The 15,383-nt window shown below is 39.0% G+C and overlaps 2 protein-coding genes across 2 annotated transcripts; one reads left to right on the forward strand and one right to left on the reverse strand.

The window, feature by feature from the left end:
* The first annotated feature begins 1,413 nt into the window (after positions 1-1,413).
* LOC141800571 (B-cell receptor CD22-like) lies at positions 1,414-7,987 on the forward strand. The gene is made up of 6 exons (XM_074683180.1): positions 1,414-1,450; positions 4,154-4,498; positions 4,592-4,813; positions 5,353-5,640; positions 5,729-5,825; positions 7,936-7,987. The coding sequence occupies exons 1-6, from the start codon at positions 1,414-1,416 to the stop codon at positions 7,985-7,987; spliced, it is 1,041 nt and encodes a 346-aa protein (XP_074539281.1).
* On the reverse strand, positions 7,675-15,213 carry LOC141801053 (sialic acid-binding Ig-like lectin 13). The gene is made up of 8 exons (XM_074683946.1): positions 14,951-15,213; positions 14,166-14,296; positions 13,905-13,966; positions 13,616-13,821; positions 11,831-12,094; positions 11,206-11,517; positions 10,978-11,080; positions 7,675-10,564 (listed from the first exon to the last, which is right to left on the reverse strand). The coding sequence occupies exons 1-8, from the start codon at positions 15,006-15,008 to the stop codon at positions 10,501-10,503; spliced, it is 1,200 nt and encodes a 399-aa protein (XP_074540047.1). The 5' UTR covers positions 15,009-15,213; the 3' UTR covers positions 7,675-10,500.
* Between the last annotated feature and the right edge of the window lie 170 nt (positions 15,214-15,383).

Consider the following 15,383-nt stretch of genomic DNA (forward strand, 5'->3'; position numbering starts at 1 on the left):
GACTTGAATAGCTCTGTTTGGGAAGAATTTGGTTGACTCACAATGACACCATTGTATTCCTATAATACCGTTTAATCTAAGGGGGTTTATCTGTGAATTATGAAGATTGCTGTATATGACAGGGATCCAGGAGGCCATGTCTCTGTACTAAATAGAATAGGTTTCAATTTCAGTTGCATTTTTTCCATTTCTCCAATAAAAGGGGGAAATGCAATAGTCACATCACATGCGCGATGTGACTATTGCGCATGCGCATATTGCGATGGCAGGGTACAAGCGATATATTGTGCAGGCCTACTGAGAATACATCCATGTTATTAGGGCAAGTATCACAACTTCCCATGTTGCTTTAATAATGACAGCTAAAGGTTGTCAGTGACTGGAAAGCAACAAAAAAAATGTAGATACACTTAGTCTAGCTCTTCAGCTTTTGCCTGGATCACAGGACAGCATGTTGCTCCATTCCTCTCGTCAGCATCCAGGTATCAGGGCCCACTGTCATTTTGTTCTAACCCTTTAAATCAGGCACTGATGATTTATCACAGTGTTAACAGGCAGAGGTTAAATGTGTTGGACTCCAGGTCGTTCCCAGTGTTGCCTGCAGCCTAGAATCAGTCCCTGTTGTTCTCAGGTTTGACAAACTGGCTCTGTGCCAGGTTTAACATCATGGTTCAAACTGTTAACAGCTTATCTTTGTATTAATTCTTGACTTTTTTGTACAGCTCAAGTTTTAGTGTTTTTTTTTACTTTATGTCAAAAATCAGAGAATCACTTGAGTCCACAAATAAAAGTTTCATGTCAGTCCATGCAGTAGTTACCAGCTAAAAGAAGTCAGAGGTTGATTCTCAAGGGGGTTATGACTGTGAACTTTTGTTCCGGATCTAAGACTGACTGATGTCAAAAAAACATAACAACAGGAAGCTGAAACTAAACCCTTTGATGGGTCAGTGATTTAACTGGGTTTTTTTCTCAGTGAAAGCTGTTTTCTTTTATCCATCCACGCAGTGCTTTATAACTCATTTTGGAATTGCTTTGGAAGATTAAAAATGTATCAAAGCTGCATGATACATAAATAGAAACATCTCAACCTATACAACAGAAAATGCAGTTAATAAACAGACTTAACACAAACCCGAGGCTTCAGCCACAACTTCCTCATTTACATATCTCATTTAGAGGGGTATTAAAAGCCTGTGATTTGTTTAACGGTAACAGCCCCAGTATGTAAAAGGCTGTAGGTTATAGAGCATGAAAATTACAGGGTGAGAGCCTTGTTTGGATCAACTTCAGACCTTTCAGACACCTGACTTAGCGTGATTAATGTTGGACCTTTTCATGAGAGGTAAAAACAAATTCAGTCATAAAATGTTAAACCCCTCCAGAGATTTGCTTTCCTGCCGTAATTTGAGGAGGATGATCTCAATCCTGGTGCTTCTCATCGTGGAGGCAGGTAAGCAAAATAACTTGACAGTTCACTTTTTTTTTCTCAAATTTTAGATTTTAATATTTTGATAGAAAGATAAAGTCAAAAATGCTTCTTATGCTGTAAATTGTTCACACTTTTTTCTACATTAGACAGAAATTGTGATTGTAAGATGTATTTTCCAGGTGAAATTATCTCTTTAAACTCTCTGCTCCTTCACAAAATCCTGTCTCTGACCATTCCTACTGTTTCAATATATAGCATGTACTTCTTGTAACTTTAATTCAACAGTTTCTCCCAGTTTAGAAAGTAGCCTGAAGTAGAAAAACACAGTCAATAGTCAACAAAGCAGGACACTTAACAAGCCCAGTAGCAGCTGTCTGCAATGTTATGGATCTTTTTTTTTTTTGTAGATTTCAGGCTGCATGCAGGTCTGTATCCCTTTGGTGAATGGACTCCAAGCCTGGTAGGGCAGCTTAAAAGAGCTAAGGAAAAGAAAATATTTTAAAAAATTTAAATCCTAATTTTTTGGAGTTGAAAATCTTCAAAGATCAGACGATAATTGGAGTAAGTTGGGAAAGTAGTATCTAATGGCAATTTTGAAATAGTCGAAAAGGACAAAAATGAAAGGTAGTTGCTTGCTCTTTTTATGTTGTGAAGCTATTTATATTACAATTGTGTTCATTTATTTCTTTTACTCATCCAGAAACGTGTGAACACTCACTTGCCAGTTTATTAGGTTCACCTATTCAACTGCTCGATAATGCAAATATCTAGTCAGCCATGTCCACAAGTAGCCAGGTATCTGGGAAACCAAGCCTATCATCCACATGAATCTGCAGTTTTACGTCACTGAAAATAATGTTTTCTGAAAACTCTGGCCAAAATGAAGATTTCAGAGAATTCTGGTTTCATGGTTTTGTGTAGACACCGGAAAACTGAGTTTTGGGCTTTGAGCCACACTTCTTGGTGGGTTTCCTTGGTGCATGTGGACGAAAGTATTTCTATTTTTGAAGATGCCTGGCTACGTGTGTACAAGGCCTCAGTGCATTTGGTCTGGGTGTTTCACAAATTGCCGACCTTCTAGGAATTTCACACACAACTATGCGGCTGGGTTATTTTATTAACTCAGTTGCTGGGTTATGAAATGGCTTTTGGGTTATTTTGTGCAACTCAAGCTATGAGTTAAAAATCCAACAACCCCAGCATACATCGGTTGTTTGTGATTCAAACATCATCGTGTCATCATGTTAACAGACGTGCTCCACCACTCAGGCTCCGCATCAGGCTTCATGTACGGAGCAGTCACACATATTGACACCTTTTCTATTGAATATTATCACTCTGTAACCAAACGTCAAATAACTGCCTGTACATTGAAATAACTGCTTGCTCCTTAACATTTTAAGACACTGGTTTCAGCAAAGTAATTTGTTGTGACGATGTCTTGTAACCATGAAACGGAAACGGAGGCACATCGGCTATCACAGCTATTTTGGTAGTGGCAAGCGCTTCGTGTACAGCCATAGGGCGCCTGTCGGTCACATGACCCTAAGCTGTGCCTCTGATTGGGCAAGCTTGTGATCTTAATATCCTCTGTACTGCCGAGTTAGAAAAAATTTCACCCCCGTACGGTGCTGATAGAAAAATTAGCGACTCAGACAGGAGATGTTTTTGAACCAGGCTGCAAATAGGTTAATTTCCTTTGAAAACAGCTTTTTTTGGCTTGGTGTGTATGTGACTTCCAGTACTTCCGGAGCCAGCTTCGAGCGGATACTCAAGAAACAGCAGATTTTTAGCTCTTCCACATTGTCTCATATTCTTAGACCTGAGGTTGCCGCTTTTGTACGCCACATTCATACATTCCTGCGTGGGAAGCACAAACTTTAACTGTCAAATACAGTATGACTTAATTGTCCAAACACTAGCCACAGATCTGTTGCTCAAGTTCCACTGGATGGATTGGCTGTCAGGGCTCAACGGCTTTATGAAATATGTCCAAAACGAAGCTGGATTGAACCACCCTGTTTTACATGTGAATTGGTTCGAATACATGTGGTTGAAACTACTGCTGCGCTGGTGCTACAATGACCCAGCAGTTGGGTTATACAGCAGCCCATATTGGGTTAGTTTTAACCCAACTGTTTTTACTGTTTTCAACTGTGAGAGAGAATGGTCCCAACAAAGAGAAAATACCCAGTGAGCAGCAGCTCTTTAAAGACAAAATGCTTCGTTGATGCCAGAGGTCAGAGGAGAATGGACATAACAGTAACTCAAATGACCACTTGTTACAACCAAGGTCTAGATCTTAATCCAATAGAGCTCTTTTGGGATGTGATGGAACGGGAGGTTCTCATCATGGACGTCCAGCAGACAAATCTGCAGCAACTGTGGAAGGCTAACATGTCAATATGGAAAAAAAATCTCCAAAGACCATTTCCTGCACCTTGTTGAATCTATACCATCAAGAAAAAAGGCACTTCTGAATGCAAAAGGATCCAACCCAGTGCTGGTAAGGTGAACCTCATAAAGTGGCCAGTGAGTGTTAAGTATTTTTGAGGTAGCGGAAAGACTTAAGTCCCGAACCCCCAAATCTAAAAACAAAACTTTACCTTTTTTTCCTGAAATTCACAAACTTTGATTCTTTAACTCATGCTCATCTTCATCTGGTAGAGCACGTTGTTTTCATGTACCTAGTAACAACCTCATGACTCTGTGGTCTCTCTGTAGGAACCCAGGGAGCGGATTGGTTTGTGACTTTTGAAAATCCAGATCCCTGTGCTGTGAAAGGGTCATCAGTTGAGTTCAGGTGCTCATACAGCTATAAAGATGGAAAAACTGCTGGAGAGACTTTCTGGTATAAAGGGGAACTGAAAAAGGGCAAATGGGAACGTGTGAAGCTCTCAGACCTCCCTTCGTATGAAAATCGCTCTGAATATGTTGGCGACAAACAGCAGAACTGTAGCTTGGTTCTTCATGACCTGCAGCGGGATGACGCCGTACATTACTACTTCCACTTTAACACAAAGAGGTTCGGCTATCGAAGTAAAAAGTCAGTGTATCTCTCTGTCACAGGTCAGTTTATTTAACATCCTGTGTCATATTAACCTGAAGACTTTACACTCTGTCATAACATGATGTCTTCATTTGTCTTTGACTGATACTAAGAGCTGAGAGCCAGAGTTCACCCTGACAGAGTGAGAGCTGGGGACCACGTGACTCTTGAATGTAAAACTTCCTGCAGTCTGAACAGAACCGTCTGGTACAAAGATGGACGTAAAGTGACCAAATCAACCTTCCAGGCCCAGGCAGAGGATGCTGGGAAATATTCATGTGTGGTTGAAGGTCAGGAGTCAGTGCGTTCAGATCCTGTCACTCTGGATGTGTATGGTAAGTAAATCATTTAATACTTGTTTTAAAGGTTATTTTTGTGGTTTAAAGAAGACTGTATGTATAGATGAACTGGTCAATATTTGTAGCAACAGAAAATTATTACAAATTGTGATGATTAAGAGATACATGAGAAAAATAGATCAGAAGCTATAGTCAACAGCCAGTTAATTTAGACATGCACGAAAAAGTTGTTGTTCCTTAGATTTTGACAAAGATTTTCTTCTTAAGTATTACAGATAAAAGTTATACACAGGAAATGACATGTAAAGTTGTTCGTAGTTACATTAAATGAAAAATAATTTATGTTCATCCATGAATACAGACATACGCCCCGTACATAAATCTGGACCCTAATCTCTACAGCTCACCTTAAAAACACTTGTAATCAGTGCTATACCATGCTAAGGTGGTTAGATGACTTAACTCTGAATATTAAAATAAATGTGCCATAACATTTTAGTTTTGGCAGCCAAAGGTCAAAGAGTCAAACATTAGTGACTTGATATCACTGCACTGTGTTTATGTTTTGTATACAGATCCTCCAATGAATGTGTCAATAGAGGTGAGTTATCCCAGCATCCTAACAGAGGACAGCAGTGTGAATCTGACCTGCAGCAGCTCTGCTAACCCTGCAGTTAAACACTACACCTGGTTCAAGAGGACAGCTTCTCCCAACTCCAGAGACAGCTCCCTGATTCAGGTGGCTTCAGGACAGGTGCTGTCTGTGCCAGCTGTGGAGGTGTCCCACACTGACCTGTACCACTGCCAGGCCAGAAACATAGTGGGAGAAACCAACTCGACTGAGGTGGTGCTAACGAAACATGGTTTGTGTCTCTTTACAGTCACATATAATGATCCAGAAAAATAGACTGTTAAAAGACAACAGATATGAGACATTTTTTTTTCACACAGAGGGTCTGAACCATGCCTCTTTACACCACGTCATCCTCATTGTTGGAGTTGGAGTTGCTGTCTTGCTGGTTCTCTCTCTGGTTATCATCTGGGCTTGGTGAGCCAAAATTTATACTTAACTCTCTGAAAAGACCTTCTTGGTACTAGTTGCTCACTTTGACACAATAAAACAATTTTCCAGGGTTTTTATAATGACTTAAACTCCAGCTCTTTAAATCCAGAAACACAAACTTATCAACATGGCTGCATACTACAGTCAATTCTAGTCTACTGAATGACGTGTGCGCACCATATACAAGCACCTTTGCATCCTAAAGACCCTTAAGGTTCCCAAAAAGTCCTGTGTGAGCCTTGCTCATTGAAACCACTGATAAACTACTAAAATATTACAGATGCATTAGTACATGAATACTATATACAAAACAAAACAAAAAAAAAAACATGGGTGTGAGGGGTGTCCATGTACATGATTCTTGAACTGTGAAGAACTGATTATTAAATTTATTCACATTTCATTTCTCAGGAGGAAAGGGAGGAACTCTGTTAAGAAAAAACAGGTAAGAAAAAACCCAGCTTGTTGAATGAGATATTCAGTCATTTTCTGAGGAAATATCTAACATTGCCCCTCCATGTTTCAGGACAACAGCAGTGATTATGAGAACATCAACACTGTTTTACGGCATAGTGAAGACAGAGCGACACAGCTGGAAACGTCTGTTACAGAACCTAGAAGGGCACAATGACTTTCAATGACTGGATATTTACATGAGTGACTGTGTTTTGAGCTGGAAATGGAGCTCAGTGGGAAGATAAAAGATTAAAATGTAGAAACCTGAAACATGAAGAAACATGTACATTATACTGCAACAATTACAAGACTCAACCTAGGCACCTCTAAGGTGTGAAAGGTGGTTTTAAGCCTCTTTATTCACAGCCGTTAGCTGAAACAGTACCGTCAGTGACAGGGCCTTCAGTAAAAATTAGTCTGTAAACTTAACATAATAGGCAAAAATGTAAAACCTTCATTTAATGAATTTATCATATATTTTTAGATGAATAATAAACTTGTGCCTAAAAGGCTTTGCATTGTATCTTTGAATATGTAACTTTTATCCTGTATTCTTTTTCTTTATCTAACATTGCAATAAATTACCTAAACTGTTAAAGTTAACTTGAAGTCACCAAGTGAACATTTAATTACTCCTCCTTATCTTGGACCAAAGAAAAGTGTGTTTACAAATATTTGTAAAGGTTTGCTCCAGCCTTTTTATGTCAAAAACTTCTCAGGGCTTACATGATCTAACCATCCACTGGAGTTAATACAAAGTGCACAAATCATGTGCACAATAACCCGCTATTGCTAATAATAACTCATTGTCACCACCTACTGGCCTGGCATTGCTTACGCAGGTGTTTTCAATCATTTCTGTGTTGAGGTATTGGCAGAGAAATATTTAAAAGCCCCTCTAGTGTGAACATTTTTTTAAAGAGAAAGAAACAGTCAGTTATTAAAAGCCAGAGTCTCACATAAAAATAAACGTCTTGTTTCTGGAACAAATTGGGAGGTTGAGTGGCCACAAATTGAAAGAAAAAAAGTGCTCGTTAAATCAGATTTTATTAGTACAGAATCTTTGTGACAGATACGTACATGCGTTTGTTTCATGCTCACCATTTCTGTACTTGGTTAAAAATTCTTTAAATTCAACCATAAACTGAGCCGCTCTTCAAAAGATGCTGTAACATGTTGTGATTAACAGCTCATCACATCAGACTTCTGATTTTGAATAAGCTCTTTATTACACAGAGAAGAATGAGTTAAAATTAGAACAATGGTTTTCTCTGTTGATGTGAATGTAGGTGCACTCCATCTCAAACATATTGGAGCTATTAATAACTTCAGCAACAGCATGTTTCACCAGAATGAACCATTTCCTGTTAATACAGAAGAGAGGTACTCAGCAATACACAGGTACATCATTTTAAAATCTAATGTGAACTATAAGATAGTTCTTATATCCTCCTGGGCCCCTAACAGTGTTTTTATAATGATAATGAGGATGAAGAAGATGAAGCTATAAAGGTGAACTATAAGTTCCGTGTTCACCGACTATTTTTTGGTGGTTTTTCACACCTCTGCTAAAGCATGTGAGGCGTCATGTTGTGTTCATTTCTGTGGTGTGGTCAGATGTGTTCTGTCCTCTTCTCAGGCTACAAACCTATTTGGGGAAAACAAGTCACCAGAGGCGCCACAAGCCATGAAGCGACCAGAGCATGGTTTGTGAAAAGTTTTTTCTTAAAATAATGTAAATCACTAAGCAAAGAATTAAGTGACTTAGCTGCTATGTTCTTTTAGAAAACGAAACTACCAAAATAGCACATTTAATTAATTGTCTTTGTGTGTCAGTAAAGGGAAATCTGCTCGATCTTGTTCTATAATTCACATTTTGTTTTTTCACCTTAACCTCAGTCCTCTCTGTCCTACATCTGATTGCAATTGGGGCCAAAGCTGCTATTCTGCTGCTTCTTTCAGTGGTGATCGTCTTGGCTTGGTAAGTTCATTACATGCCTAACACTCCTTAACTGTACCTTGAAGTGGTGCTTCATATAAAATGTTGAAACAGTTTTTACTTTATTGTTTAAGGAGGCAGGGGAGTACTCTTACGACAAACAAAGAGGTAATAACAGTTAAAAAGAAATCATTCTCAGTTTTCTTCCTCAGTAAAATGTCAACTTGTGTTTCAGGAGGACGACCATGATTACGAAAATGTGACCCCTCCCTTGATGGACCACAGAGTCTGAGACGTCAGGACCTGTCTGTTTGAGGAAACCTAAGGAAAAGTAACTTGTTTTGTTTTTGTGTTCATTTCTGGACTGATTCAACAGACTGACCAAGATGTGACATTAAACGAGCAGGTGCTGCCCCCTTCAGGTCTTCTCATATTAGTCATGTAACAGACAGTAAAACAGCAGCTTTATAAAATCACTGTCAACCCTAATGCTTTCAACTTAGGGCTGGGGTTGGTTTGGGTTTTAGTTTAAAGCTTTTATTTCATTCACTGTCTTTAAGTGCAACAACTGATTCCTACTACTCCACAGTTTGGTCAGTGTGATTATCTTGCGATCCTTTTGATTAACAAACTAATCTGAACTCTTATACAGATGTCAAACTTGCTGCATGCACATGAGTGTTTTAAAAAAAATGGACAATTATCTGTTTGGTATAATAATAATTACATTTTAAATTAATGTATTTTACTTCCTGTATTGTATTGCACCTTCATTTGTTATTTCTGTGGCAAGGTTTTCTAGGACAAGCCAACTGCTGGAACTAAGAAGAAGCTGTTGCACATTTTGTATCTTGTGTCACTCTTCAATGGGCTGAATAAATCCCTGTAGACCAGATACCTAATGTCTCAATTTGTTTCAAACACAATTTAATTGCTAAGTATTGTGATTTCACCCATGATTTTAATCCTGTTTTATCAAATCTTTTTTTAACAAATGCATTTGGGGGAGTTTTTTTCTTACTGGTCTTATGAATGCATTTTAAATTGTGTCCTGCATTTATGACTTTGCGACCTGACTGAGGTTTTGCCTTTGAGGAACCCTCAAAAACTTAGATTTTTGCATGATTATTTTCAAACTTGTTATTCACCTGTTGTAGCCATGCAGTAAATTTAAAATGTTGTGAATATAATTATTCAAACAAAAATGCAAAACACTGAGTTTGTTACCTCATTAATATTTTAGAACAATAAGTGTATGCTACTGAACTGCTTAACTTATCAAAGTAAATTGGATGCGCAGAATTAAAAAAAAAAAGAAAAGAAAAAAAAATCTAAAAATAGATAGATGATGTTTGGGTTCAGTTTGTCCATGGAGGTCTGGGTGACTGAGTCACTGTCCTGCTGGTTTTTCACCCTCCTCCTCCTCTTCTCTTCAGGCTCTGGTCTGTATCTGTGTGTGTCTTATCACAAGAACAGTTTATCTAAAACTACACAGTCCCCACTGCTGAGCCCCTAATTGGATCATTCTGACCATATTTTCTGTCATCATTTTAATGATGATGATTGTCACAAACAGTCACATCTGCTTCCCTGGTTTCTATGAGCAGGGATCATGCAGTACTGGGTGAACTCTGTTGTGTGGTTGACTCTGTGATGACACCTTATACTCAGAGTGTGATAAACTGTGAGGGAAGGATGTATTTAAATACCCAAACGGTATCAGTTCAAACCACTAAAGTACATAGCTGAAGGAGTGTGGTGATAAGAAGAGATGAAAAGAAGTCAAGATTTAATTTATAAATAATTTTTTTGACCTATAGGTTGCTTGGATTCAGCTTTCAGCTTCTCCCACAGCACTTTTTACACATAAATAAACCTAAGAGATATTCTACAAAACAGAAAGATCAGGACATTCAAAAAAATCATCAGCTGACCAAGATTAAACTATTTCATCCCAAACACAGAAAATAAAATGTGTTTAAATGTGTCACAAAAGCCTCAAGCTTCATGAATTTGAATTTGTGCTACTGTCAAAACTCTTGTTTGTTATATTTCTCTGTAAACATTATTTCAGCAAAAGCTTGAGCAGACAAACGTATCCTGTGCAGTTAGATGCAACATTAGTCCTAAATTGAGTTGGCATTAGTCTTACAACACTTTAGAAGGGTATACATTTAAATATCTTTTCAAACTTGAGTGCAAATTTAAATAAAGTCTCTCATATTTGTCATTTTGCAAAGAATGAGTCCTGGTCCTCCTGAGTCCTCAAGTTGGTACCTCAGAAGTGGCTGTAAGGGCATACGACTGGTTTCTGGAAGTTTTTCTTCTCCTGAAAAGACAGAGAGGTGACTCCACCAACAAGTAATCTTCAAGTTTGTCATGCATTTAACCCAGACTCAGAATTTAACAGTCATAGGGTGGATCTTCAGCTGTTACAGAGATGATTTAGTTCATCAGCTCTCCAGGTATAAGGACATAAAGCCAAATTGATTGCTGACATGTTTACAATATTTTATAATGTCAGGTTAAAGCCCCTGTGGGTAACATTTGCTTTGTGTTGACAAAGCACCCTGTATTGTTATCTTTTTTTTTTCTTTTACATGTTATCTAAAGTTATTTGGCAAAAATACAGTAGCTGGTAGCATTCTTGGTGCAGAAATACTGGAGAAGTTTAGAAAAAGCAACAACAAGAAATAAACAGATGACCTTGATGATTATCTGTAAGAGAGGGAAGGAACTAACCTGGACGTGATAAATCCAGCTAAGGCTAGAACAGCCAGCAGAATCCCAATGGTCACTCCAATCAGTATCCAACTGCCTCCTGGAGACCCTGACGAGTCAAGGGCTGTAGGAGGAAAAAATGCATCACGTTTTGTCAAACTAGTGGTATTTTTTCATACAGCATGAAAAATGTGCCTGTGCTTATTTTAACTCTTATCTCTTAGGAGCTTGGCTTCTTGAGTCACCCACCTTCAGAGCTTACAAGTGTCACACTGTATGTCTGTGATCCATGTCTGTTTTTTGCCACACAGCAGTGAAGTCCGGGTTCGCCAGCGCTGATTTTTGAGCTCCTGTGAGTAGGGCTTCTGTCTGTGGGTGTAGCCATGGTTTGTCTTGGTCGGTAAAAACTTTTGTCTGCTGTAGAGAGACATGCTGCACCTGAGTACCAGGTAAATGTGCGGACAGGGGGGTTAGCGTCACTGCTGCAGATCAGAGTCATGGGAAACTCATCCTGTAGATCTCCAGAGGGGGTGACTAAGACGGCCATGTTTCGGGGAGGGTCTAAAGAGACAGAGGTCAAAGGTCAATCACATTCATGTTTATATACATATCTAACAATACATATAACAATAAAACATGTCAGAATAGGTTTGAACATGGCAAAGAACTACACAAGAAAGTGTCTCCATAGAAAACTAAAAATCTTAAATAAATTCTGTTTTTTTTTCTGAGCAGTTTTGTGTCTTTATTCAGAGAGGGCAGAACGGTGGATAGAGCAGAAAATCTTTACTTTCTCTAATTTATCAGATAAAAGTGTCATATACAAATAGATTAACAATTGCATGCAGTTATTCCAGGTGTCTTTTCCACTCACACTGAACATCAATACGCATCGTAGTTGAGTTCTGCACTTTTTCTCCAGTCTGTATCTGACAGTAGAAGCTCCCTGAGAGATCAGATGTAACGTCACTGATGTCCCACACCTGTCCGCTGTGAGTCGGACTGCTGCTTGGACTCTTGAACCATGTGAAACTGCTCTGTGGTGTGGCAGCAGGGCTGCAGCAGGCCAAACGCAATGCTCCGCCTTCTTTGACGTCACTGGGTGGACTCGCTGACACTGAGACTGCGCTGTTGGAGTCTACAGAAAACAAAGTGAGGAAAGAGGTAAAATGACAGTTGAGACAATGTTTTGGCTTTTAAAAACTGGCAGGCATAATCTTGTGTTGTGTCTAATTTAAAGGGTTCAGTGAGGTGATACAGCTGAATGGATTTCAGTTTCCTGCCCCAAAATAGACTGATCAATACCAAAGATTACTCCATGATTATTGAAACAATGTCACTGTGTATTCTTTTAAGTATATGAAGATTTTTCTCTCTACGAACGGTTAAACTGCTTGGATCTTAGCTCAGATTTTGGAACCAAAACATTTAAGTGTATAGGACGCTTGATCAAATGAAAACAGTGTCAGCTCTTTAGGTCACATTTTTGTAAATGTTTAAAATTAGAAAAAGGAAGTTGCTCTTTAGACTCCCATACTTCAAGAATGCCTTACAGGCCTCTGTTCATGTAACATTTACAGTAGAAGATGCTGCTTATCAACTTTCCACCAATCATCTGATTTAACTAATGTCTTTTGGAAAACATTAAGCAGTTAACATGTCATTCTGTACATGATGATAGGCGTGAAGTTGATTCAGGTTGCTCATACTTAATGTGATTCACACTGAAGCCTGTCAGGACCAGGATGACAAAGCATGGCAACAGAGACAAAAACAAGACAACAACTGCAGCTTGACCTCACTCTGATGTTTCCCAACAGCTACTTATAAGTCTTTGTGGCGAAATGATAGAAAACCACAAAAACACACACTTTGAGAGGACGTTTGACGCTTGTGAAACCTCAAACTGCTCCTTATCCTCATCTCTATAAGTTCAACAGAGACATTTCTCAGTTTGTCCTTACAAGTTTGACCAAATCATTGTTCCAGAAACCTGAATGTAGGGAATTCTTTGACAGAACAACTTTATGAACCAATAATTATGTCTCTCTTGCTTTACACAGTGTGTTCAAAGGCAGTCAGTGGTCAGTTTCACTTCACCATTTCTGAACAGTGCAAAGCCTGAAACAGAGGAAGTGTCTGATACATCAGGCAGTGTTGCTTTAACTCAGACACTTAGTATTCCACATTAAAGACAATGCAAGTCACTAAAGTACAGATATTGTACACAACTGTGAACAGGTTTTAAGTATCACGGAGACATGATGATGCTGCTGACTTAGACGCAGAGAACAGCTGAATCAGTCACAGCACAAAGGAAAGACGAGTGAAAAACTGCTGTGGTTCATCTAACCCGGTCACGAAGACTGTTTATGGTTTGCCAGATTTCTTTGTGATCATTGCAAGTCATACCTTCAAGTCTGGTTAATGACCACCCTATTTCATATTTAAAGCATTTAATTTGCCACCCTTGCAAGAAATACACGTAGCCTGACAAACTTAGATAGAGTTATGCATGAACAAGTTGGACCCAGTTCATCCCATTCAGACCTATGAATTTTTACTTTAATTCTTTTCAAAGTCTGATGAAATGTATATTCAAAGAGGAAAATGTTTCTAATGGGCTGAAGATGATGATTCAATCATGATGTATTCCCACCTGACACCAGCAGATGTACACCTCTCTGCTCAGGCATCTTCTGTGTCGAGTGACTTGGGATGGCATAAAACACATACGTCCCGCTGTCTGACTGCCTCAGACCAGAAATCCTCAGAGAACAGTTCTTTGTTCCTGGCCCTCCCAAGTACTCCACCCTGTTCTGGTAGGCCGGATCAGGGAAGATGCCATCGCTGTGGAAGACATACCTGAGGGAGACAGAGAGGTGGGTGTAGGTATCAAGTTTGTTCAAACCTTGTGCTTTGAGTCCTGTGTGTGTCTGTAGTGAAACCTTTTTGTGATGCAGCGACTGTCCTCACGACACCACATCTCAGACAGAATGTCTTCTCCAGCCTGATACAGAAAAATTAAGTCGCTTTAATGAAAAAGAGGCACCAAGAACAAACAAGAAAACAAAACAAAAAGCAGTAAAATAGCAGGTGCTTTTTTGTTTTTACTTTCATTTATTCTGACATTTTTTTGAACTTCTTGCAGAAATGACACACCACAGGATTTCCTGCTAAGACCAACAAAGCCTCCTTTGTTGAGTTACCTTAGCAGAGAGCTCGGTTTCATTGGAGCTTTGGGGGTAGTCATAGGAACAAGGGAGAGCCACTGAGGAACCAATCACAGTGCAGACAGGACCAGCGGGCAGAGTAACTGACCAATCACCAGCAAGAACACCTGGAGGCCGGACGACATTTGCAGACAACGTATGTCACTTTATTTTGACCTTAGATAGATTTGAAACGGACATCCCTTTGTAAAGCAATCCAAAATGCTTTAAAAAAATCACACAAAAGCAAAAAACAAAACTGAAACATTGAACAGTAATAAGAATTCCTTACTGGTTAAAATAAAACATCAGATTCAAGGAATCTGTTGCAGATAACAAGACCACAATAAGTAACACATTTCACAGATACAGTTAAGACTTGCTACAGTGTCATTATTTTAATCACTAGGCCCTATGGCTTAGTACTCAAAAATATTTTCATAAGGAAACACAAAAAGTTGTCTGAACTCATTTGATGCTTTTAATTCATAAATAGAGAAGACACAAAGAGAGTAGTTCAATAGTTATCTACTAGCAAAACAACAGATACTTTATTACTGCCCTCAAAAGTTGCCATGGTTTTAGGTGACCTTTAAAAACTTGGGTGTGCATCTGCTTCTGTAGATCTATAAAACAAAGCTCCAATCAACTTTTACCTCTTTATAATTTAAATTTTGTCACAGGAATGGACTGTTTATCTCTGCTGTTAAATTTACAGAAGTCATTCTGGCAGATCATCTCTTGAATAATGTTGATTACGAAAGCTTCAGAAACTTTCTTACCTTTCAAACAGAGTGTGAACAGCAGCCGCCAGCAGCACTGTGCAGCTTCTCCACCCATCTCCTCTTTCTGCTCTGGTTGTAGCTTGATGATCTTCAGACCTTCCTCCTTCTGCCACCACCTTTTCACACCCTCTTTTACTGTTCAATCTATCAGCGACTTAGTGACCCCTCTTCACTCTTCTTCTCTTTCGTTTTTATCCTATTGGTAATGTATAAGCTTAAATGTCCGCTTAAGGAACAGTCTTATTGGTCAGGTTGTCACACTTCCCCTTTATTGCCTCTGAAGACAAGGAACTAGAGTGATGACTGTGGTTTCATGTCAGGGAAAAGGTTTGTAAACACAGAGAGGTCGTTTGACTGCCTGGTTTTGGGACACTAGATGTTTTTGTAGGGTCAGTTTTGACAGTATTAAGCATCAAAGTTACTTTGCCCT

The sequence above is a fragment of the Halichoeres trimaculatus genome, unplaced genomic scaffold (genome assembly GCF_033239565.1).
Source record: "Halichoeres trimaculatus isolate MK-OKI-2021-1 unplaced genomic scaffold, fHalTri1.1 fHalTri1_scaffold_12, whole genome shotgun sequence".
Taxonomy (NCBI): Eukaryota; Metazoa; Chordata; class Actinopteri; order Labriformes; family Labridae; genus Halichoeres; species Halichoeres trimaculatus.

Coding starts and splice junctions, on each gene's coding strand:
- LOC141800571 (XM_074683180.1), top strand. CDS start 1,414: ATGATCTCAATCCTGGTGCTTCTCATCGTGGAGGCAG. Junction 1,451..4,153: donor GCTTCTCATCGTGGAGGCAG/GTAAGCAAAATA, acceptor GTCTCTCTGTAG/GAACCCAGGGAGCGGATTGG. Junction 4,814..5,352: donor TGTCACTCTGGATGTGTATG/GTAAGTAAATCA, acceptor TTTTGTATACAG/ATCCTCCAATGAATGTGTCA.
- LOC141801053 (XM_074683946.1), bottom strand. CDS start 15,008: ATGGGTGGAGAAGCTGCACAGTGCTGCTGGCGGCTGCTGTTCACACTC. Junction 14,297..14,950: donor GTTCACACTCTGTTTGAAAG/GTAAGAAAGTTT, acceptor TCCGGCCTCCAG/GTGTTCTTGCTGGTGATTGG. Junction 11,081..11,205: donor GACACTTGTAAGCTCTGAAG/GTGGGTGACTCA, acceptor TTCCTCCTACAG/CCCTTGACTCGTCAGGGTCT.